At 41.1% G+C, this 22,728-nt stretch overlaps 1 protein-coding gene across 3 annotated transcripts; it reads left to right on the top strand.

Moving 5' to 3' along the window:
• Window positions 1-1,321: 1,321 nt before the first annotated feature.
• eda (ectodysplasin A) lies at window positions 1,322-21,674 on the top strand. 3 transcript variants are annotated; one of them, XM_054791868.1, is made up of 8 exons: window positions 1,322-1,757; window positions 15,554-15,653; window positions 17,366-17,404; window positions 18,492-18,662; window positions 18,973-19,007; window positions 19,112-19,163; window positions 20,303-20,391; window positions 20,688-21,674. In XM_054791868.1, exons 1-8 carry the CDS (start codon window positions 1,422-1,424, stop codon window positions 20,946-20,948), a joined length of 1,083 nt encoding a protein of 360 aa, XP_054647843.1. In that variant the 5' UTR covers window positions 1,322-1,421; the 3' UTR covers window positions 20,949-21,674. The 3 variants fall into 3 exon arrangements, with proteins under 3 accessions (XP_054647843.1, XP_054647842.1, XP_054647841.1); XM_054791867.1 differs by having other exon boundaries at window positions 20,303-20,427; XM_054791866.1 differs by having other exon boundaries at window positions 20,303-20,433.
• The last annotated feature ends 1,054 nt before the right edge of the window (window positions 21,675-22,728 follow it).

The raw sequence follows: 22,728 nt of genomic DNA, 5'->3' as shown, positions 1-22,728 counted from the left end.
GAAAAAGTGAACACTAAGTGTAGCGTTTCTTCCTACGTTGCTATGTGAAATCAATGCGCTCAGGAAGGAAGTTACGGTCATGCTTAAAATGACCAAAATACGGCAAAATACTGTAAGTATTACATGTTATTATAAATGTGCCTATTACTATATGATTACAGCATATATATAAAACTAAAAATGTTGTTGGAGGTGTTTTAATAGCGCACTTTGTAGGTGTGTCCCATTAGTTGCGTCTCTTTTTAGCTGTTTTCATATATTTAGAATGCACAGAAAAGAGAAACGTGGGCTCATGTCTTCCGTAAGGATTGTGGATGATGGGCAAAATTACCCAAAAAGTGCAGTTTTCCTTTTAACTCAAGGATCAGCAGTTGCCCTTGTGTCAAAAATCGAATTCTCTACATCGGAGAGAGAACAAAGCTCTGTTTTGAGTGATGAAAATCATGTGAAAGAATTGTCCACGGTTGTTTTTTTGGAAGAAGTCTAGCTATTCCCAAGTGCAGCTGAATGACACATGTTTAGAGAACACCATGGGGTTGTACACAAAGCACAGCAGATCGCGTTGTGACACTGGTGGCTGATATGGTCCAGATCATTTGGATGTATTTTTAGAATGTATAGTGTGCATATGGCCGGCACACTGGGGTAGTGGGTAGCATGTCTTGCTGATAGCCGAAGTTTGAATCTCTGGAGCATCTCTGTGTTTGTGTGGGTTTACGCTGTTTGTCTATATGTGCCCTGTGAAGGTGTTCTGTAGTCCTAAATCTGATGGGATATACCCTAGCTCACCTGTGACCCTAATGAGGACAAGCAGTGTGGAACATAAATGAATGGTGTGCATAACAATGTGATGCTTGTCCTCTCATTGCGTGTGAAATGCTTCGTTTCAGTCACACCTGTCCAGCTTTTTTGGATCAGTTCCTCGCTGAGCCTTTGTACCACCCACATAACACAAAGCAAGGTGCCAAACAAAGAACCCTTTTGAAAAATAGCATGTTGAAAGCCTGCACAAACAACATACATGGCATCGATTTCCACTCCAGCGTATTCACGCTCTTGTAATAGGGACTAAATCACTGAATGTGGCCACAAATGTGTTTTTTCTGCATGTCACAACAATGAAAAACAAACACAGTGGGGATTATTCTCACAGTACTTAATTACTCACAGGTGTTGCAGTAACAAGATTTGTCCATTAGATGTCGCGCTATTACTGGGTGTGAGGCTTCTAAGCGTCCAACCGCTGGCCTGGTTTACAGACCAATCAGAGAAAAGGTGGGCGGGTTCTACAGTGTTACTACAGAAGAAGTTCGCACCGAACTGCCGCTGCTGCGGCTCTTGCTGCACCTATGAGTGTCCACGTAAATAAATAGCCGCGGCTGATTATGCCGAGTTAAAGAGCATCTGACTTGCCCTGTCCAATGATGGCACTCGATGTTCTACCCGTGGAGGACTTCCCGCGTAAAGTGATACCCAGAGGTGACCCCTGCATGTGCAACGCCAAGTGCCGGAATCGCAGCAGCAGCAGCAGCGTCGTCTTCCTGGGATTATTCATGCTGTCACTTTCCCTCCACGCTGTCACCCTGGTCTGCTACTTGGACCTGCGCTCCGAGGTCAAGAGGGAACTAATCCACCAGAAGCGGGACTCCATGTTGACACTTGTGGGGAGTGACTTGGCCAATCCGGCGTCTGCGGCACTCCCGCCCGGCCCCCCGCGGCTCGACCCCGGCAGCAGCCGCGGCGCAGATGATCCCGAGGTAAATTAAAGCAAGCCATAAAAGCGGTCTCTTGGAGGGAATACATAATTGATGGTTGTTGTCAGGTTGTGTGTGTGCGTGCTGTTGTGGCGTGTTTCAACTTTTCATAACTCGGTTTCTACAATACTGTAATGTATACTGAATCAAGTCTGAAATATACTGAAATATACTGAAATGTTGTTAATGTTATAAAACGCACATTAGTGTACGTTAAGAGTTACAAAGGCTCTTGACACTTTTACGGCTTGGGAACATTGTGTACGTTTTTTGGCCCTCTAAGATGTTAGCTTTTGAGTGTAATTATTAGACAATGATAACAATAAAATAATGTTGATTACCATGAAGGGCATGAACCGAGTCTGTTGTGCACCATTGACTTAAGTACTATTAAGTACAGTATTGTTGAACATTCAAAATCAAACACAATCTGCTTTGTGGCACTGGTTGACCTCCAAATTGTTCCAATTTTGCAATATAAGTATATAATTCACAATTACCAAACCAATGGAAATTTATTTCCGGCAACCTCCAAAGACAATCACCTCCAAAAGCTTTCCAATTTGAGTGAAGTCCACAATTGCTTTTTGATTTTTCCTTGGCTTTTCTGTGCTTATGTAATACCACCAGGGTATCGGTAATGAGAAGAAGAAAAATATGATGATCAGTGATAAGATATGATGACTTCCATAAGTGGAAGTCACGCTGATGTAGGAAAATGTGGGCGGTGCCGGAAGACTTAAGGGGAGGTGCAGCAGCTCGATTAAAAGAAACAAAAATACATTTATTCAAACCTGCTACACTAACTTTTGCTACGTTTAAAGGCAACGGCAATTGATTTTGTAGTTCCTACACTGGAAGATGAAACAAAGTCTCGGGTGAGCAGAAAAGCAACCAGATATGCTCCAGATCATTTGTTTGTCAAGGATGGTAGACCACAACCATGTGATTAGTTTTTTTTGTTGTCTTTTTTATGTTTATGTAATGCCACCACAGCAAAAGTGTTATGATAACCATAGAGCCTGAAATGGAACTTATGCTGACATAGGAAATAGCCTGGGTTTGTATGTTTTGCATGCAGAACAGTGTTTTACCAAGCAGATGTGAACATACATACACTACACAATATGAATTCATTTAAGCAGTTTCTTTATGTGTCAGTGGGTGACAATATTGATCTTTTCCCACTTTTATTAGGTGACTTTTAGGAGTCTTCAGAGGGTCAGGAGTTTAGTTAGGGATATTAAATTGTTACTTACTTAGATGCAATAAAGGTTTTATGATGGTGAAATGTTGTTGGCAATCCTCTCGGGTCATTTTCATGCTAGTCATTAGCATGTGGTTGGCAAAATGGGTGTGTGTGTGTGTGTATGGAATTGATGTTTCATTCGATGTATCACTCTTAGGCGTTACTATATAACATCAGTTTCCGGTTCTGTTTGCCATCCCACATTTACTCTGTGCCATCACTGCCACTCGTCTGTGGCGGTATCTAGGCATGGGCCGGTTACCGGTTTTCAAAATCACGAAATTTGTAGAAAGTGGAGGTGCAGCACGGCCTGTACGTGGAAATATTATATAATATATAATATTGTTATCATTTTACATATGTATAAAAATGGTCACGTCCTGTGTTACCACAGGCGTGGGCTGTGTTGCCAGAAGCCGGGCATAGATAGCACCGCGTTAACATTGAGCGACGCCGGCACAACCATTATGTTGTCGCTGTTGTCGGTCAACATATTACTCATGTCGAGCGTCACTAAATGTGGAGATAACGTCACAATGCTAACAACAATCGCATGAGAATTCTCATTGAGAACTGCATTTTATTTATTTAGAAACAATTCAGTTATTTTGTGTTATTTATTTAAAAAACACGAGTTCCACTTTCATCGTGTTCTATTACATGGCTTAAAAATTGAATTGACTTTTTTTGTTCTCAACAGACATTTCGCAATCATACATTTTACAGCTGTAATTATACATGTAATACTGTGATATCGTGATATTTTTGCCCATGGTTATCATACCGTCAGACTCTCATACTGGCTCGTGCCTAGTGGTAGCACACAAAAACATAAAACGGCCAAAGACAAGCAGCAAAACACACTTGTGGAGTTCATCCTTTTTAGAGCTAAAGCCTTTTACGGCATGTATTTCCAGAAGATTTTGGTTGAACTCCAAACTGTACGACTTGGGAGGTTCCTCTGTGCTCTGGCTTGATTATTTGCTTCATCAAATCACATTTAAATACCAGTGCGTTGCTTCCAAAGCTTCTCCTAAACACGTAGACTGGTGTTCATACTCTTCCTAATGAGAGTCAAGTCAATGTGCCGGAGCAGGTAGTCAGAAAACGAAGGAGATCTCCAGTCAGCAGGTGCAGAGCCCTCGGCTGGATGTACATTCATTGGCAGTATGGTGCAGTTGGGAGGGTAGCCAGGCTCACCTCACATGTGTTTTCTTGTGAGGTGGCGGCTGATGTAATAATGTTCATTGTGTTGTCTGTGGCTTTGGAACACTCACTCTCCACCACCACCAGCCAGTCTCCTTACACTGCTTTACACTACACCACCTTTAGAAAAAAACATTCTCCTATTAAGGTGTATGGCTTATCGCCGGGAGAGGTCTTTGACCTTTGACACTTTTATGCCCTGGAATAGAAACGGGTACCTGTAGTCCAATAATTAACCCAATGGGGTACATTACTATACACCAGTGGTTCCCATACTAAATATTGAACATAATAAATGGGGTAATTTATTTTCAGGCATTCACGGACAAAAATGTGTGTTTGGCACATGGTCACATTTTGATGAAGTGCCACATGAACATTAACAATCCTACATATATTTTATTCCAGTTTGATGTTTGCATCCTTCAGTTTTAATGGGTTGAATTGAGCTTCGCGATTTTTGTCCACTCATGATGGCTATGGTTGAAGTCTGCTTATTTATTTAATACCAAATTGAAGAGGAAAGTTTAACAATCACGATAAAGCAGTACAAAAGTACAAAAGTAAACGTACCGAAGTACAAAAATACACATAACCAGCGATAAAGCCTCATTTTTCGGGGGAATCCCCACTCACAGAGACGGGTTTTCACCACTGCGCTGTGCGGGGGTTGAAACACCAGTATGAGTGAAATCTTTGAGATTAAACACTCTTCAACACAAAATAATCATCAAGCTTACTTATTTGTTCATATAATGCACCAAGAGCAATGAACAACTTCACGCACACACAGGCATTCAGGCGCACTCGTAATTCTGACTGGCGCTAATTGTTTTTCATTTTGATTCACGTACCCCTTATGACAATTGGTGTGCCCCACTTTGGGAACCTAGGGTGTACACTATCCCTATTTCTGACAGTGTTATACAAGTATTATTGTATTATATTCTTCAGGTCTTACCATTAGCTATAGGTCTGTTGGTGCCAGTGTTTGCTTTGTAACATTTTCCTTAGCTATGACTCTTAATATAGCATAACTTATTTTAGATAGTCGAGGTTTTTCTGGCTTAGGCCGAGGAGATGGGCCTGGTATTCAATCCAGATGGTGACACTTCATGAAGTGAAAGACTGTGGGCCAGCTGTAAATATTTAACAGTGCTGTGATGCTGTCCTCTCCAGATGTCTGCATTAAACAACTCTGATTACACATCCCACAGTTTACATAGTTGGAGAAACAGGAGCATGTGGCGTTTGGACGCAGCTGCCGCACTTGTTAGCTTTTGAGACTTTTCCTTTGAAGAATCTTTTGGTTTTTTGGAAGGCTGAAAGACTTTTCATTGGATTTTTCACTTAAGTGTCCATCAAAGGCACGCTAGCAGGAACGCAACAATTTAGTAGGGAAACAGAGATGTGCAACAGGGGATGATAAAAGTGAAATGTGCAAAAACGATTAGGAGACCCGAGCATATTTGAGGACATACTGTGTCGACATACCTCTAACATGCCGAACCCGAGGCATGTTGGCTGTTTCAGTGTAGAGTAGCAGGGCCGCGTAAGGTTTGTGACTTGTGTGAAAACAACTTTGCATACCACATTTAGAGCATGTCAGAATTAATTTGATATGTCAAACAGATTGGGCAGTGCTGAACATAACTCAGCCTTGCAAGGGGCGTTTTGACGCTATTATTCTCTAAAGCAGCTGGTTATAACTGAATTCAAAAGGCAACTTGCTGACGCTTCATTTCCACCTGTTATAATTTCAGAATAAGCAGATGTTGTTTATTTAGGTGGACAATTTAGTGTTGAGAGCCAGACAAAGGGATGACTGATTATTCAGATATTTTTTCTAAAATTTCCCAAAGTAAAATCCTTTTCCACATAATTATCCAGTAAATGTTTACATAAAAATTGTGTAATATGACCAGTAGAGCATGCTGAGTCTTTGGTTTTCATACAGTTGTATTTGCTAAATATAAACTGATCAAATTTTAAGACAAGTTGAAAAATTGCAAGAATGTACATTTTGCAATGTTGGCTCTTAACGAGGTTCTAAGTACAGCTTGAAAATGTAACGGCGATCGATTTTTTGAGGTCTGATTTTTTTGAGGAGGCATTTTTGTGATCCAAATGTATGACTCTTTTGAATGAATGTTGTTTTGAGAAGCCAAAGTCCTTACGTGTAACCCCAGCGACTACCTGGAAGTACACTTCTTCATCACCGAAATCCGACCAGAACTGGAGTTAGGCGACCAAGTGGGGGGTAAGTCGCTGTTGATGGATTACACTGCTGATGTCATACAACTTCATGTCAAAAAATCTGAACTATCCCTGTTTAAACTGAAATAGGCTGATCAAAAAGACGAAAGCTCAAAATAGAAATAACATTTTCAAAAAAGGACTCGATGAGTAGCTGCGCCATTCTCAAATTGGTTTGGGCATGCTTGATGTCAGTGTTTCCAGGAGGCTAGTGGGAATGTTGCGCCAGGTGGTGAAGATGGCTTCACGGAGGACATCCACTGTCTGGAACTGATGTACATTTCTGTAAATTTCCCTTGCCGTCCATCCCCAAATGTTCTCAATTGGATTTAGATCAGGAGAACACGCAGGATGTTCCAAAAGAATGAGGTTATTCCTCCGGAAGAAGTCCTTTGTCAGGCAGGAATTGTGAACTGCAGCATTGTCCTGTTGAAGAACCCAGTCATTACCACGACAAGTGCCTTCAGTCATGAGGGATGCAACCTGCAACATTTGACGCCACTGCACAACCTAAAGCTCCATTGTTTCATTGAAGGAAAAAGCAACCTGGATCCTGATGGCGCCCCCTCCACTGTGCCTTGTGAAAAACATCTCAGGTGGGATCTTGTCATGCCAGTAACGCTGGAAGTCATCAGGACTGTCAAGGTTACATTTTTTCTCATCTGAGAATAAAACTTGCTTCCACCTTTCATTGTCCCATGTTTGGTGCTCTTGTGCAAATTCCAAACAGGCAATTTTGTGGTGTTGAGGGAGACGAGGCCTTTGAAGACGTTTTTTGTTCTTAAAACCCCTCGCAGATGGCGTCTTACTATGGTTATTGGACTGCACTTGGCACCAGTATCACCGTTCATGGATCATCCCATGCCTTAACGGACAGCCAGATGGATCCACCGACTTAGGGACAATGACATTTTTTTGCGTATACCACTTAACTTTTTTTGTTCCATAACCCTCAGGATCTTTTAAGAAGGTTCAAATGACTGTCTTACTATGTCCAGCCTCAGCAGAATTGGTGTGCTATGAGAGGCCTTGCTTATGCAGCTCAACAATCCGACCACGATCAAAGAGAAAAAGCTTTTTTGCCTTTGCCATCAAGAGATCATGAGATTGTGAAAATGGTATTGTATCCACATTTTTGCCAAGATTTTGGCTTTTAAAGGCTGTGGCTTTAAACTTTTGACCAACTGACATACAGACTATTTCACTTTAATGGTCGTTTGCATGAAAAAAAAAAAAAAATCTCAAGCCCATTTCCGCTTTTTGCATTTTGAAGCTGCACTTAGAACCTCCTTGAGATCCAACAGTGCAAAAAGTAAATTCTTGCAATTTTTCAACTGGTCTTAAAATTTTTATCAGGAGTGTACCAGTACTGTATACTAAACCATCAGTAAAAACATGAAATCTCACTTTTCATTGTTGTAATCCCTTTTAGTCCGTAATTCACACAAATCTAACCACCATAACTGCTCGGGGAAAAAAAATCACCTTAAGCTCAGTACCAAACATCCCAATTGATTTTTATCCAGTAATGTCCATATTTAGACATCTCAATAGCTTCAGCTAAGGATGGAAGCTCTATAATGTGTGTTTGTAACATAAGTTGTTTGTAAAATGTATTTAAACCTCTTTGTAGCTAAATCAGGAGGTCTCTCCAATTTTACTGGATCCACTCAAATGATAAACTGTCTTTTAACATGAAAGGCTATTGAGCCTCTGAGATTTTCCGGCTTTAAAAGAGATACCCTATTTATTCATTTTGGGCATGGGTTTAAATCCGCAGTAACATTTTACACATGATTGTACTCACTTCATAATGATGATTTGCAGATGATCTGATCGTGTATGATCTCACACAGGGCACAAACAGCCATCCAATCAGCATGTGCTGTTAGTAAACTCTCTGGTAACAGTAAATCTGAGCTCTTCAGCAGACCTGTCCTGTTTTGATCAGCAAAAGGTTCCTCCTGGCTGCATGTTGCACTCAAGTTTAGAGATAACAGCATTGGTAGGACTCTATCTTCCTTAAAATCTCTTGAGCAATCTGGTTGACTCTTCCAAGACATTAAATAATCTGCATTGTAGGCTTGAGTGTAGTATTTTTCTTATAACTATCGCATCAAATTATCCATCCATCCATTTTCTACGCCGCTTATCCTACATTAAATTATTTTCTGCAAAATAATTTTCTGCTCAGAAGTGTGCCTTCAAAGTCCTGAACAAACCAGATGTTAAAACATCTGGAGCCCTGTTAACAGCTATCACGGAGTCAGCTTGAATGGGGCACCAAGTCCAGCATGCATGCTGCGAGGGCACCAGGGTGGGCTGTCACCAGCATCTAATTTAAAAGTGAGCCTCCAATAAGAGAGACATTAATCAGTACGGAAAGGAAAGTCACAATGTTTCTAGAGTGAACATGCAACCTCGACAAGTAGCTAAGCATCACCCTAATGTTAGGCAAATGTTCTAATTACAACTCACACTGTACGACTAAACCGTTGTGATAGTTAAAGATAATGATAGAGGCACTCACACGGTACAGACAAACTGAAAGCCACGACTTGCCACTGTATGTTTGGGTCATTGCTGTTCTGATACGTGTCATTAGTGTGCAACGCAAACAACAAAACATTATTAACCTCATTAAATGTGCATGGACCTGTACCGAAAGCTCTTAAGAGAGAGAGACATATAGTCAAGCATAAACAGGCATGCTGTTCATCCACAACTTTAAATGTGAAAGGCGATTGCATGGAGTTAAAATCATACCAAAACCTCACAAACACACACGTTTTACTCATACCCAACGATTCATAAACAAACTCAGTGTGCAAATACAAAACATCATTCACAAATGACATTTGCCACCATCTTACCGCTGTCACGTGACTTTTGGCACTAATCTCCCGCCTTACACTTCCATAAACTCTGATGTACACACGAATGCCAGCAAACATTTAGAGAAGTGGCCTGTAACTTGCACAGCACAACAGCAGGTGGGGATGTTGATTAAATTTAAGGCCACAAGGACGATTTTAATGTAACTGTGGATGCTGCCGCACGGTGGTCTGATGGTTAGCATGTTGGCCAACACAGTAACAGTCTGGAGATCGGGAAGAGCTGGGTTCGATTCTCCCTTGGGCATTTCTGTGTGGAGTTTGCATGTTCTCCCTGTGCGTGGGTTTTCTCCGGGTACTCCGGTTTCCTCCCACATTAATTGGCGACTCTAAATTGTCCATAGATATGAGTGTGAATGTTTTTTTGTCTCTATGTGCCCTGCGATTGATTTCAGGGTGCATCCCGCCTGTCACCCCGCCTGGGATAGGCTCCAGCATGCCCCCGCGACCCTAAAGAGGAGAAGCGGTATAGAAAATGGATGGGTGTGGATGCAATTTTGGGGGCGTGTCACTAATGCAAAGCAAGGAGCAAAACAAGTCATAAGTGAAGTAAGATGTTAAGTGTTGATGATGTCGCTTCTGGAATTAACTCACTGTGTAGTGTAGTGGTGATGGAGACCACAATTTAAGTGTTTTTTTTTTTTTTTCTTAAACTTTGGGTTACGGGTGCGATTCCAGCCGTCTCCTTTGTTCATATTCAACTATGACCGATTTACTTTTTGGTGACAGACAATTGTGATCTTGGTGATGTGTTGGTGCCCTCATATAAATCAATGTGAAGAGGATGGTTTATTAGAGGTCCTCATTTTTCACTTATGACTTCTTCTGCTCCTTCTACTTGCATTAGTGACACTTGCGGCCATGCCCCCAAATACGCATACACACTCAGTTCGTTACGTATCACTGGAGTATGAACATTAATAAAATTAAAACCACCACCTGCTGTTGAGCTGTGCAAATTACAGGCCATTTCTCAGAAAGTTTCCTTACATTCGTGTGTAAATCAGAGTGCATCTGTGTGTGGAACTGCAAGGCGGAAGATTGGTGCCAAAAGTCATGTGACAGCGGTAAGAGTGTGATAAGTCACACAATAGTGGTAAAATTGTGACAAAAGCCACGTGGCAATTTTTCGTAGTTGTATAGTTTTTGGGTTTTTTTCTGGTGTGTGTGTGAGGTTTTGGCATGATTTTCACTCCATATCATTGTTGCAGTCCTCCCACAGCACTCAATATGGAGAACCAGGACTACCTTGCCCTTGCTGGTGATGCTTGCTTGTAAGGAGGACATGTCGACTATCATGTCGACTGTGTAGCGTCAGTCCTTGAGTAAAATACTAGTTTGTTTGTAATGTAGCTCATTAAGTAATTATTTTTTTTTCTATTGACATCATTTAGAAATTAGATCACATGGTAGTGTCAATCGACATGACATTTTTATTATTTTTTTAGATTATTTTTACGCAGCAGTCAAAGAATCTGGCTTATTTCATAGTACATTTCCAAAGTGTGGCTCATCCGGCACTCACAGCGGATATATGCTGAGATATGACCACAGCGTTTTGTATGAGAAATCAGCATGATGCCTGCTGTTCTAAGTTCATACTTCCAATACAACAGTGATAGATAGCTCCTACTGCGCATCTGGCATCCTCACCTTCATCCCTCAGTTTTACCTAACCTTTCCAACTACAAACGTATTGTGGTTTTCTCTACAAATCTGCAGTTTTGGATGAATACCGCCAGAATCCATGTATTTGTGTGGGCAATGTGAGCGAGACCAGATTGAGGGTATCATGATTTAATGGCTGTGTTTCCCTGTTTCCCTCTCATAATTAGCTTAAAATGTTGGTGCATTCTAGTAGTCTGAGTGCAGAACTGAAGAGAAAACACAAGCGGTTGTTTTACTCTGTGTTAATAGGCCAAAAAGAATCTTGTGATCACAAAATTACACATCCCCGGGGTGATTTAAATTTAGTCATATCCTCACAGAACAACAGGGAATCGTGTCCTCGGCACACACCATCACCCCCCTCGCTTTGAAGGTTTGAAAGCCCTCTAATTATTAGCATTTTCTCCTTGTTCTGAAAAAGAATGATTTACTCAATAGTTGGCACTTGGCATACATACCAACACATTGTCGTCTTGCTTTACTGTAACACTGCATGCCTTTGAAGGGTACTAAGGCTGTAAATGTTCTAATGAAGAGAATTCCGATAGTCTTTTCATGAAATTATTTCATGTTGCTTTCATCTAGAACACCAGCTTCACCTTAGTAGCAGCAGCCTGGCAGATTGCTTGTTTGTTTTTTGGCGTTTGGGTGCAGCTTCATCTCAGGCCAGAAACTGGCTGTGGAATGATGTTTGGCTGTCAGAACAGAAGAAAGTTTAATGCCATATGCCTGAACGTACACCCAGAAGTCTTTGAGAGGTAACAGGCCCTTATATGCCAACAGCTGGTGAGGAGATGTGGAGACACCTGCACACCAAATGAACAGCAAACATCTGGAGGTCTGTGTGATGATAAACCATGGTTTACTACACTCCTCCATCAGCCTCTAATGCTCAGGTCAGACATGTACAGGTATAGTATGTCAGCTGGTCAAGATATAGATTCCTTGTTAAAAGGGCCCCATCGAAGAGGTCACCCGCACGTTAGATTTCTTACTAGAGTTCACAGATTGGAAGGCCCACCTTCAGTTCTGTACTCTTCATCTACGGTTATGGAAAATGTGGACTTGGACTAGGATAGGCCCTGATTGAATTGAATGTTAATTTTCTATGAGGATGTTATCAATTAGATCACTCTTATGACATTATGTTTTGCAGTTGCTAGGTGTCAATGCAATTAATGCGTAAGAAATTTCATTAATTGAACAATCAGCAGCGTGTTTTCCGGTCCAGCGAGCTAGCCAATATTGGGTGGCTTTACAACACAAACTAGTGGAAAGTGACATAGTTGTCAAAGTTGCCTGTCAGTTCATCTGCATGCCCTCAGCTACGTTACATTCAGAATAAGCATTTTCATCTATTGGACTATTTGTCACTGTATTGCTTTCAAATGTTGACATGTTAAGGACACAACAGCAAAAGTACGTTGGGGTTACTTTATTAGACTTGGCTTATAAATTTGAATGTGGTTTTGCCTAATGGCCTCAGGCTTCTGTGGACATTCCATTGTGGTTTCTGCTTTGCTTTTTTCTTTCGCTAAAACAGGAAAGTTAATATTCATTTATTAATACAGTGGAAACTCTGTTATTCGTGTTAAGCACCAGTGATATTACCATTGCGCCATGGTGGCATATACATAAGTGTCTCCCAGATCGCTGGGATACCAGTGCTGCATTGGTAATAAGTAGGGATGTCTAATAATATCGGTGAGCCGATATAAGCGGCCCGATATTGGCATAAAAATATAATAACGGTATCGTTTTTTTTCCCTATAATGAAAACCGATTTTTCGGTATTTTTCGGCGCGCAGCCCTTTTCTATCCCCAAACTGGTGGAGTTCCTCGAGCCACGCTTTGCCATGCCCAATCGAAAGTATTTCTCGGATGTTTGTTTACAGTTGTACAATGTTGTTCACAGCCACATCGAGTTGCTAACTGCTGGTGCTGTATCCATTAGCTTCACAATAAATATGTTAATTTCACAACAGGAGATATGTGATGTTACACAAATCTGTATCAGTATCAGTTGATATCGGAAACAGAAATTGACAATTGGACAACATCGGCATATCAGCAAAAAAAACAATATCGGACATCCCTAATGATAATGTAAGTGCCCATATCTTCGAATACATTGTCACCCATATGCCTGCCCTACAATCTACTGCTTGTAACTTCGAGTTAGTGACTAATTTCGGTGCTTGCAAAGTTCGCGCTCAGCCTACTATAATGAGCGTAAATAGGGTCGGTGGTTAAGGGTTTTGACAACTCCAACTTGTACACTACAACATCACCTGGAGCAGTTCACAATCAATATTTCTATAATATAACACAAATATAAAACCTTTAAAGTAAAATACATCTACTCACCAGAGATGTCAATATCTCTTCCTCAGCCAGCCATTGTGAGCGTAACATATCTTGTAGAACAGTTTTGCTCTGATCAACCAATCAGAGGACGGAAAAGTGCTGACCCTGAGATGTGACTCTGAAGTGCAGCCAAGAAACACGCTACTAAATGAAAATAATTGACTACTACTACTGTAACTTAACTTACAATTTCATGGAACATATAGTAGAATTTAGGTTGTAAATGATGGTTAAAAAAGGAAGGAAGGTGGTGTTGATTCCTGCTCGTCCCTCACTGGTGCCTTGTAGCCGTCTGTGTCAACAATCAAGGGAAAAGTGATGTTAAATGTTCATTTATCCCTTTTATTCAACATTTATATGTACGTTTGTATATGTATTTTTTTATGCTTTCAAAACTATAATTGAAAACTATTTATTAAAAAAGTGTGATTGGATTTGCAATATTTCTAATGGAAAAAATGTATTTGGTTAGCGTACGTTTCGGTTTGAGTCGGACCTTCTGGAACGGATTAACGGCACCTACTGAGGTTCCACTGTCGAACCTTTTCCCATTTAAAAGGTAGTATAATTTTGTATTATTTATGACTTTCTAAATACAGTTTTTACCATTATTATAGAGCCCTGTAGACACAAATTAACAACCCTATTGTCGCCTTTACACTCCTATTATTCTTTGTTTACACCACAATGCAGAGGCTACCGGTTCACCTCAAGGACATAAGAGACGGCCACTTCTAGCATAGCACGCTACCGAGCTAACTAGTTAGCCTCTCCAATTACTTATTCTACACTACACTAGGTATGATCCACAGTCATCATTGCTTCGCTTTCAATCGCACCAGAACTTTTTAGATGTTCCTGGGATTGTGTGTGATGTACAATTGCCAAGGACGAAGGCCTTAAACATTCTCAGAAAGGAGGACCACATTGTTGGTAAATTTTGAAGGATCCTGGAAATTCCTTTGGCAGGATTCGGTTACATAGCGTCATCCTTGAAATCCATCTGCTTGAAGATCCTTCCTTGACATTGACAAACACCATCTAACTACTGTGGGCTTTTGTCTGTTTTCCTATTGTGGTATTTCAGTTGCTCTGCATGCAACCACAAAAAAGAGGTTCTGCAAGTTCACCCAACCTGGAGAAGACTTTTTTTCCTCTACATTGGGGATTAACTGTGTTTACTTGAGTTATGTTAACTTCATTCAGAGCCAGATGACGAAATGATAAAGAATTATTTACAGCCTTTTGAACCATGTTAAGATGCTGCACGTGTCACTACTTTCGGGATGTCCATTGCACAACCTCCAAGCAGATGTTCAGCCTCTCACTCTCTGGGATCATTATTTATGCTGACAAAGTGCGACCGAACTCTTGGTTGATCTATGGGTGGTCTTGTTGAGTTTCCAGTGAGCCTCTTTACTTTCAGATTCTCTTGGACAACAGTAGCTCAATCTGTAAGGACTTAGAACACTGCTTTGGGAGCAGAAGGTGGCAGGTTAAACACTCCCAACGGACCAACAAAAAACTTAGCAGATGACTTTTTATGTTATTCCATTATGACCCGTGCCAGTTGCTTATAAGTAATTTGAGTAAAAGGTTCTTCTTTTCTAATGATGCAGTTATCGTAGTACCTTTTTGAGACAAAATTTTAAATACCGTCTAGAGAGTTCATGTTAATGTTGCTACACAGGTGGGAGTTAGTCATGACCCCTGGGAGAACACTTGTAGCTCGCTTTTCGTCGGCCACGTCAGCTGTTTCATTGACTCACCTTTTAGCCCATTCATGCTGCATCTGGGCAGGCATGGGACCAGGTGCCCTGTGAATGAGCAGTGATCTCAGACTAAACACAATTCATGTCCTCCTTTTGTAAATGGACATGAGTTTTACATTATTTGTGACCAGGCGGACGTCTAAAGCGGACAGACAAAGGTGACTTAAGTTACAGTTTAGGTTACACACCAAGTGGGACAGGCAATGACTCGTCGGTTTCACACTCACGTTTGAGCCTTAATATTCCTCTATTATCCTTAAATGTTTATATAAGGCAGAACAGTAAATGTGCTGTCTTACAACATTTCTGATTGTGTACATGAAATAATAGGACGTAAGTTTAAGGTTGCCTGTAACATTTCTTGTTTTTTTTCCCCCCTTTCCCTAGGAGAGCTCACAGCGTAGAAATAGAGACATCCTTGCCACAGAAGATAACAGGGGCATAACTCAGAGGGCGAAAAGAAGTCCCGGCAAGCAGCCAGAAATAGGTATATAAAACCTCATTACTGTTTAAGAGTTTGGGCTAGGTTTCAGTTTCAGTTGCCAAAATCTGTCCATTATTACTGTATATTTTAAAAAGAGAAGCAAGTGCCTTCTTGAGCTTATCATGGTAGATAAATGATTCCTCTGGCTTAAATGTTTCTTTGGAGGGGCTTCAGTACAGTGTCAAGAACAGCGTGATAGATTTAGGATTTGAAACATTGCAACCAGTTTGTTAATGGGTTCTCACTTTTAGTCAAATAGATTTTTTTTTTTTAAGCGTTTTGCTCATACCTATAAAGCTGCTGTTCCACATCATGTTACGGAGTTTATGCACTGAGAGATCAAAAGAAATGAGGTTGATTATTACTTGGATTGCAAACAAGGAGTTTCACCATTTTTGAAAGAAGCACAAAAGCCTGTGTTGAGTTTCGTTTCTTAAAATGATATGACATCCCTGAAACATCTTTTAGAGATTTCCACTGAGCAGATATGCTCAATGTTGTTGATCAATCTCCACTTTCAGTAAATATGATATAAAGGGATGATATTTTACAGCATGCACTTTTTCAATCAACCGTGCACTCATTCAAGGTCATCATCTGAGACTCTGGTGGCTTTCATAAATCTGGTGGAACTAATTCATCATAATTGATGGCTCGACGGCAAACCACATGGGCCAATATGTTTGAATTAGCTTTAGTAGCTTTTTTTGTTTAGAATGTGAGCTATGCAAATAAAAAAATAGCAAAGTCTTTGAAGTTTCATGTGGAAGCGCAACAAGTGCTACATGATCAGAAGGCATTCTGACGTCTGTGGCGTGACACTGACTACTTGGGAGGAGGAGAATTGATGATTGTGTTTAAATTAGAAGAGTAAACTCACCTTTGAGACTTTTCTACATAAATCAGTAAAGTCCCGAGCCTCTAAACACTAATCATTCCCAGCTCTCTCCTCTGCTTGTACTCAGACAAAGGCTTTTCTAATCCTAGCTTGAGATGTGTGTGTGTGTGCATATGTGTGTGTGTCAATGTGTGTTTGCTGCCCTCCTAACGGGCACCAGATTTCAGATAGGGCTGCTCATTAAGAAAAACCTACGCGGATGCATCCAGTCATGTAGCCAGAGGAGAAACCCTGGCCATATGTTCACAGGGGACTCAAACTGTGAGGTTTTAAGGTTAAATGGCCTTTGTAGTTGTAATGGCATGGTAAACACAAGATCAGCGAGACGGCCTTTTGAAAATAAATCTTCATCTGCATGAAAGTAAGTATGCACACGGGCACGTTGTCTTTCACTCACTGACATAGATGCCCCGCCGTCGTCTACACACACACACACACACACACGTGCACATGGCTGTAAAAAAAAGACACACATAAACGCATGCACATTCACACACTTTCATCTGCATTCTCCATCTGGGCTTAATTCAAAGAAAGGGATTTTGGCAGGATAAAGTATCTCTCTAATGATCTTCTCCAGTTCCATTGCCTGTGAATGCTTAAGGCACTTGTTCATACAGATGAGGTGAAACCACACTTACAAATTGCTACACTAGACAAACCCACAGGACTAACTCCAGTGCTCAGTGCCCAACATGTCAGCATAGAGAAGATACCTGCGTGGAACAAGCCAGACTCTCAAGATGCAATCCGAGAAGATGATGATTGGTCAGGAGAGCATTTCAAGCTTAATCACTTTGTTTTTCCTTTCTTTCAGAATCGACAGGAAAAGAGAAAAGGAAAGAAAGGAAAAAAGGTAATCAGATATTCAGTCAGACAAGTTTGTGTGAGGATGCTGAGTCATGTGGGTCATCTAAGGAGGGTTGAACTGTCTGTGTATATTGTCAGTCATCTAGGTCATGGTAATCCCCCCAAAAATGAATTGAATGCTTTATTTCTGGAAAGAACTCAAGAGGCCTTGTAGTTTAATGGTGAAATGGCTTCAGGAACTCACCGGAAATAGCCAAGAAGAAGTCTAATTGCCTTTGATTCAGCCTTTGTGGATGTACAGCCAAGTCATTTGATGGCTGATTTGTTTTCCAAAAGTACTGGTAAAATGTCCGGTGTATAAGCCGCTAATTTATGTCTAAAAACTACATTTCCAATGATGCTTTGAGTGCAGCTTCAGGAAGTAGTGACCTAGACGAGTGAAGTGGTAGCTAATGTTGCGTTTTGAAGTCTTATGCAGCAATCTCTGACACATCTTAAGGAAGTTCGATCAAGTGTAGAATTACTACAGCTTCTGTTTGGACTGTTCAGACTGCCCACCGTCCACGATCGCCAATATATTCGAAAGGCTGGACTACTGCATGATGAAGAGGATAGGTCACGCTTAATGGCTAATTTGCCTCGAGACAAAAGTGAACAAGGGCGACAACGAAAGAGAGAGAGAGAGACTGCCAAAGTGTGTGACGAAAGAATTATGATGCTGTTAAATTGTGATACTCAAGAAGACGACTTTAGTGGTTTAAGTTCCGAGGAGGAGGAGGACAGCTATGAATGACTTTTCTGGTAGGCTACTGTCAGGTTAACTACAGTAGTCATGTTACACTCGTCATGGTAGAAAGCATTTACTGTACTTAATCAAATGTTTAAAAAATCTTTCTGTGTAACGTCTTTCTGTGTATGTTATGACGTGGACACCTGCGGCTTATAAACTGGTGCGGCTTACTGTATATATGCAAATTACGGTAACCATATCAAACTCATGGCCGCATTACTTTTTTATCAGACATGTTGTGTCGATGATGCACACATTATCATAGGGTTTTAACATCATTACTCTTACATTATAATACATTTCAATACATTTCAATCATTTCTTTTGCATTCTGTCCTCATAGGGAAGAAACGAATAATACCAGGCCCCCCTGGTCCTCCAGGACCCCCGGGCCCACAAGGCCCACCGGGCATCCCTGGAATCCCTGGTATCCCAGGAAGCAATGCCGTGGGTCCCGCAGGACCGCCCGGCCCCCCCGGGCCACAGGGGCCTCCAGGCATTCAAGGCCCAACAGGTACCAAGTTCAAAATAGAAGATGACTGTTATCGTACTGCAATGGCCAAAACTCTAGTCCTGTTCTTGGGTTACACAGCATGAGCCTGCACGTAGCCATGTTCCCACGCTCGGAGAGGGCTCAAGTTGTCAAAATTAATAAACCTATCATTTACAGTGGGACTTTCTAATGCAAGATGTCAAACATTGTGTGGGATAGCAGGGATCTTTCTGTACTCTAGGACATTGCTTGTTTTGTTTCAGTCAATGTGGTGTCAGCTCTGCTTCAACTTTAATAATGGCTCAGAACCGCATCTTTCTTTTTGTTTTAGGGGTTCCTGATAGGACCAAAACAAAAGAATTCCAGGTACACTGTCTCACCTACAAAAACAGAATTGTATCCCCACACAAGAGCATAAATTTGACCACTCTTTCCAACCCCATCAGTCACATGACATCTTTATTTTTCAGCCTGCAGTAGTCCATTTGCAAGGGCAGGAAACAACCATCCAAGTGAGAGAAGGTGGGTTGTGTGTCTTTTATCATAGATGCATTCTCTACAAGTTAGTTGATATACAAATAAACTGCACATTTTGGAGTGGCCTTTTATTGTGGTCAACCTAAGGCACACGTGTAATAATCACGCTGTCTTGGTATGCCACACCTGTGACGTGGGTGGACTATGAATGCTCACAAACACAGATTTAGACAGATTTGTGAACAATATTTGAGAGGCCCTGCAACTGACTGGCGACCAGTCCAGGCTGTACCCCGCCTCTTGGCCAAAGTCAGCTGGGTTAGGCTCTAGCATACGCCCGCGACCCTAGTGAGGATTAAGCGGCATAGAAAATGAGCGAATGAATTTGAGAGAAATAAGCCTTTTGTGTACAAAAAATGGGAGCAAAAAATGTTGCATTTATATATTTTTTGAGTGCATAGAACACCACCAGCTGGCATATGTTTCCATTAGTTTAAAAGAACAGACTGAAAAGAATAATGTCTATTTTTCACAATTGCTAATTGAATTGAAGCTGTCTGTATACATGCGCATGCCTGTGGCACATGCACATGCACGTTCACAGGAGCGGTCCCAACAACACGATGGGCTGTACATTCAATGATGGCTAACATTAGTCGCTAAACTTTGCCAAATCGCTATCATTAGCTGACATCAAACATGGCTAGTGTGTCTGCCTGAGTGTGTGTTGCGTGGGGTGTGGCTTGCAGCTCGAAAGTTAGCGCCCTGTAGGCAGCCACGTAATGGCTGCCTACAAAAAGCAAAAAGCAGTCTCTTTAAGATGGCTCACAGTAGAGAATTTGCCAAAGTTTTCCATCAATTCTGCCAGTTTGTACAGGTTGACTGTCAGATAGGTGTTGGCTTAGAGATTTAATTATTGAGGTTGTAGTAGGGTCCAACTGCATTCCATCATGTTGAGGTGTTTATATTTCAGTATTACACAATTCATTTCTATGATACTAAAAACTGCAATAATAAGTATATTGTAACACCTCTCCGAGAAGATCAAGACACAGCACTATTATCTTTGCAAAAGCCAAATTTTTCATACCGGTGATCTCATCTCATTAGTCACACTCCTTTAGTTAAAGGATAGGACCAACCTTCATTGTTTTCTTTTTCTTTGTTTGCTGTGACATGTTTAGATCTTTCTGAAGGCATCCTCAGGAACTGGAAGATGGTGTCCATCCATCACCGTGTGTTTAAAATGCACTCTCGTTCAGGGGAGCTAGAGGTGCTTTTGGATGGTGTCTACTTCATATATAGTCAGGTAGAAGTGAGTACGGTCCTTGACGTAACTCTTATAACTCTTACTGGTCTAATTCACTATCCAAGTCCTCTTTGCTTTGCTGAGCCATACATTTCTGCTTATTTTGAAAGCTACATTTGTTCTACCATCTGTGTCTAATTGTATAATTCTGTAAGTCCATGTCAGCTACTCAACTATCCCATCAGTTTCAGCTGGACATAGTATATCTTGAATCGATGAGCCCTTGCTGTCGTTCATAAATCTCTCGCCTCCTCCACCAGGTGTACTACCTCAACTTCACAGACATCGCCAGCTACGAGGTGATGGTGGATTCCAACCCCTTCCTCCGCTGCACCTGCAGCATCGAGACAGGCCAGCGCAAGTTCAACACCTGCTACACAGCTGGGGTGAGCCTGCTGCGTGCTGGCCAGAGGATCTCCATTCGTATAGTCTATGAGGACACGCTCATCAGTATGACCAACCACACCACTTTCCTGGGAAGCGTCAGACTCGGAGAGGCTCCATCTGCTGGACAGAATTGATCACTACACATGTCTGCCCTCTCATCACCAGTGCGTCATGCTGACATGGATTTGCTGAGCTAATAAGATCTGTGCCGAGAAGCTTCCAGCATTACCCTGTGAGATCCTGCTAGGACTACAAGTACAATGAAACACGATGCAGTGATAAAGTTGGAGACAATATCTCCCTACAAGGACAACATGGACTGTAATCCTTGTGCTTCCACTGATTAAGAAGTGCTATTAACCTTGATGAGCTGAATGTCTGTTTGCCCATCAAGTAAATGTCATTATTAGTGTCACCAGCATCTCTCCATCGTTATAACAAGAAAGGATACTGTACACACAGGTACTTCATGTAACATTTAAATGCTGCCAAAAGATCATTTTTTGTATCGCCCAGAAAAAAAAGCGACTCCAAATTGTGGTATTTGCGTTTTTTAGACTTAATTTAACTTTATAAGTAGCTACAGTTGTGTGGTTTTCATAAGAGCCTCTAGAGTTACAAAAACTATTGAGGAAATCCATTCAAATGGAGTTCTAAGGTATTTACAGAGCAACAGCGCTATACGTATATTTTGCACACATTTTGCACTACAGCATCCCTGCAGAATATCAGTGATATGTTTTGTGACAGTGCTATTGTCAAGTTACCGTATGAATGCATACATGAAAAATGATTGTTGTTTATACGTCTGTGTACATATTGTATATAAAATGGGATATACTTTTGTAAATGAAGTTGACTGATGGATTAAAATGTTTTGTTCTGTCGAAATGCCTTTGTCATTTAAGCCGTTGTTCCCTATTTAAAAGTGTCCGACTTTTCTTTCATGTTGGACTGGAACAAATACCGAAGTGAATGTTCTCTGAGTGGGGCCTTTGTATTTATTACAAATATATAGCGCTAACCACCTTCATGGTGCAGATTTTATAGTAATCTTTACACGTGAGAGCCATTCAGGAAACCATCCATCTTCTCTGCCTCTTATCCTCACCAAGGCCTCACTATCCCAGCTGACTTGGGCGAGAGGCGGGGTACACCCTGGACTGTTTGCCAGTCAATCGCAGAACACAAATAGACAAACAACCATTCACACTCACATTCATACATACGGACAATTTAGTGTCGCCAATTAACCTAACATGAACGTTTTTGGAATGTGGGAGGAACATGCAAATTCCACACAGAGATGCCCGCTAGAGTTTCAAACCCAGATCTTCCACATCTCCTGACTGTGTGGCCAACAAGTTAACCACTCGGCCACCGTGCAGCCTCCATTCAGAAAGCCATTCAGACTGTATTTGCTGGTGTCTAACCTAATCTATTTGAGTATAAAATAGCATCCAGACAGTGTTTGGATAAGTGATATATAAAAAATGTAAGTAAAATTATTACAGGAAATAAAATGAGGACATGTCACTAATTGAGTCAGGATGGATGTTACACTACTGAGAGTTACATCATTAGTGAGAATCATGCCAGTGAAGCAATAAAAATAATATTTAATGCTTTCCTCGAGAATTAATGCTGGGTACTCTCCAAACAGCTCTCGCTCTTGAAGGAGGTTAAAACAAGAACATGTGAGCTGTCAGCTGTTTCAATGAGTCTGATAGTAGAGTCATAAACTGTAGAAGTAAAGATAGTAAAATGTGCTTCTTGTGTTTGGAAAAATTTTGTGTCACCTTAACTGAAGCATAACTACGCTCATGTGGACCAGATTTTGTTCTGGAAATATTTAGCAATGGCTATTCTGATTCAAGTAGTATTTATCGTTAAAACTTGGGGGTCCCACAACAT

Source organism: Dunckerocampus dactyliophorus, chromosome 11, assembly GCF_027744805.1.
Source record: "Dunckerocampus dactyliophorus isolate RoL2022-P2 chromosome 11, RoL_Ddac_1.1, whole genome shotgun sequence".
NCBI lineage: Eukaryota > Metazoa > Chordata > Actinopteri > Syngnathiformes > Syngnathidae > Dunckerocampus > Dunckerocampus dactyliophorus.
This window is presented reverse-complemented; position numbering and strand designations above follow the sequence as displayed.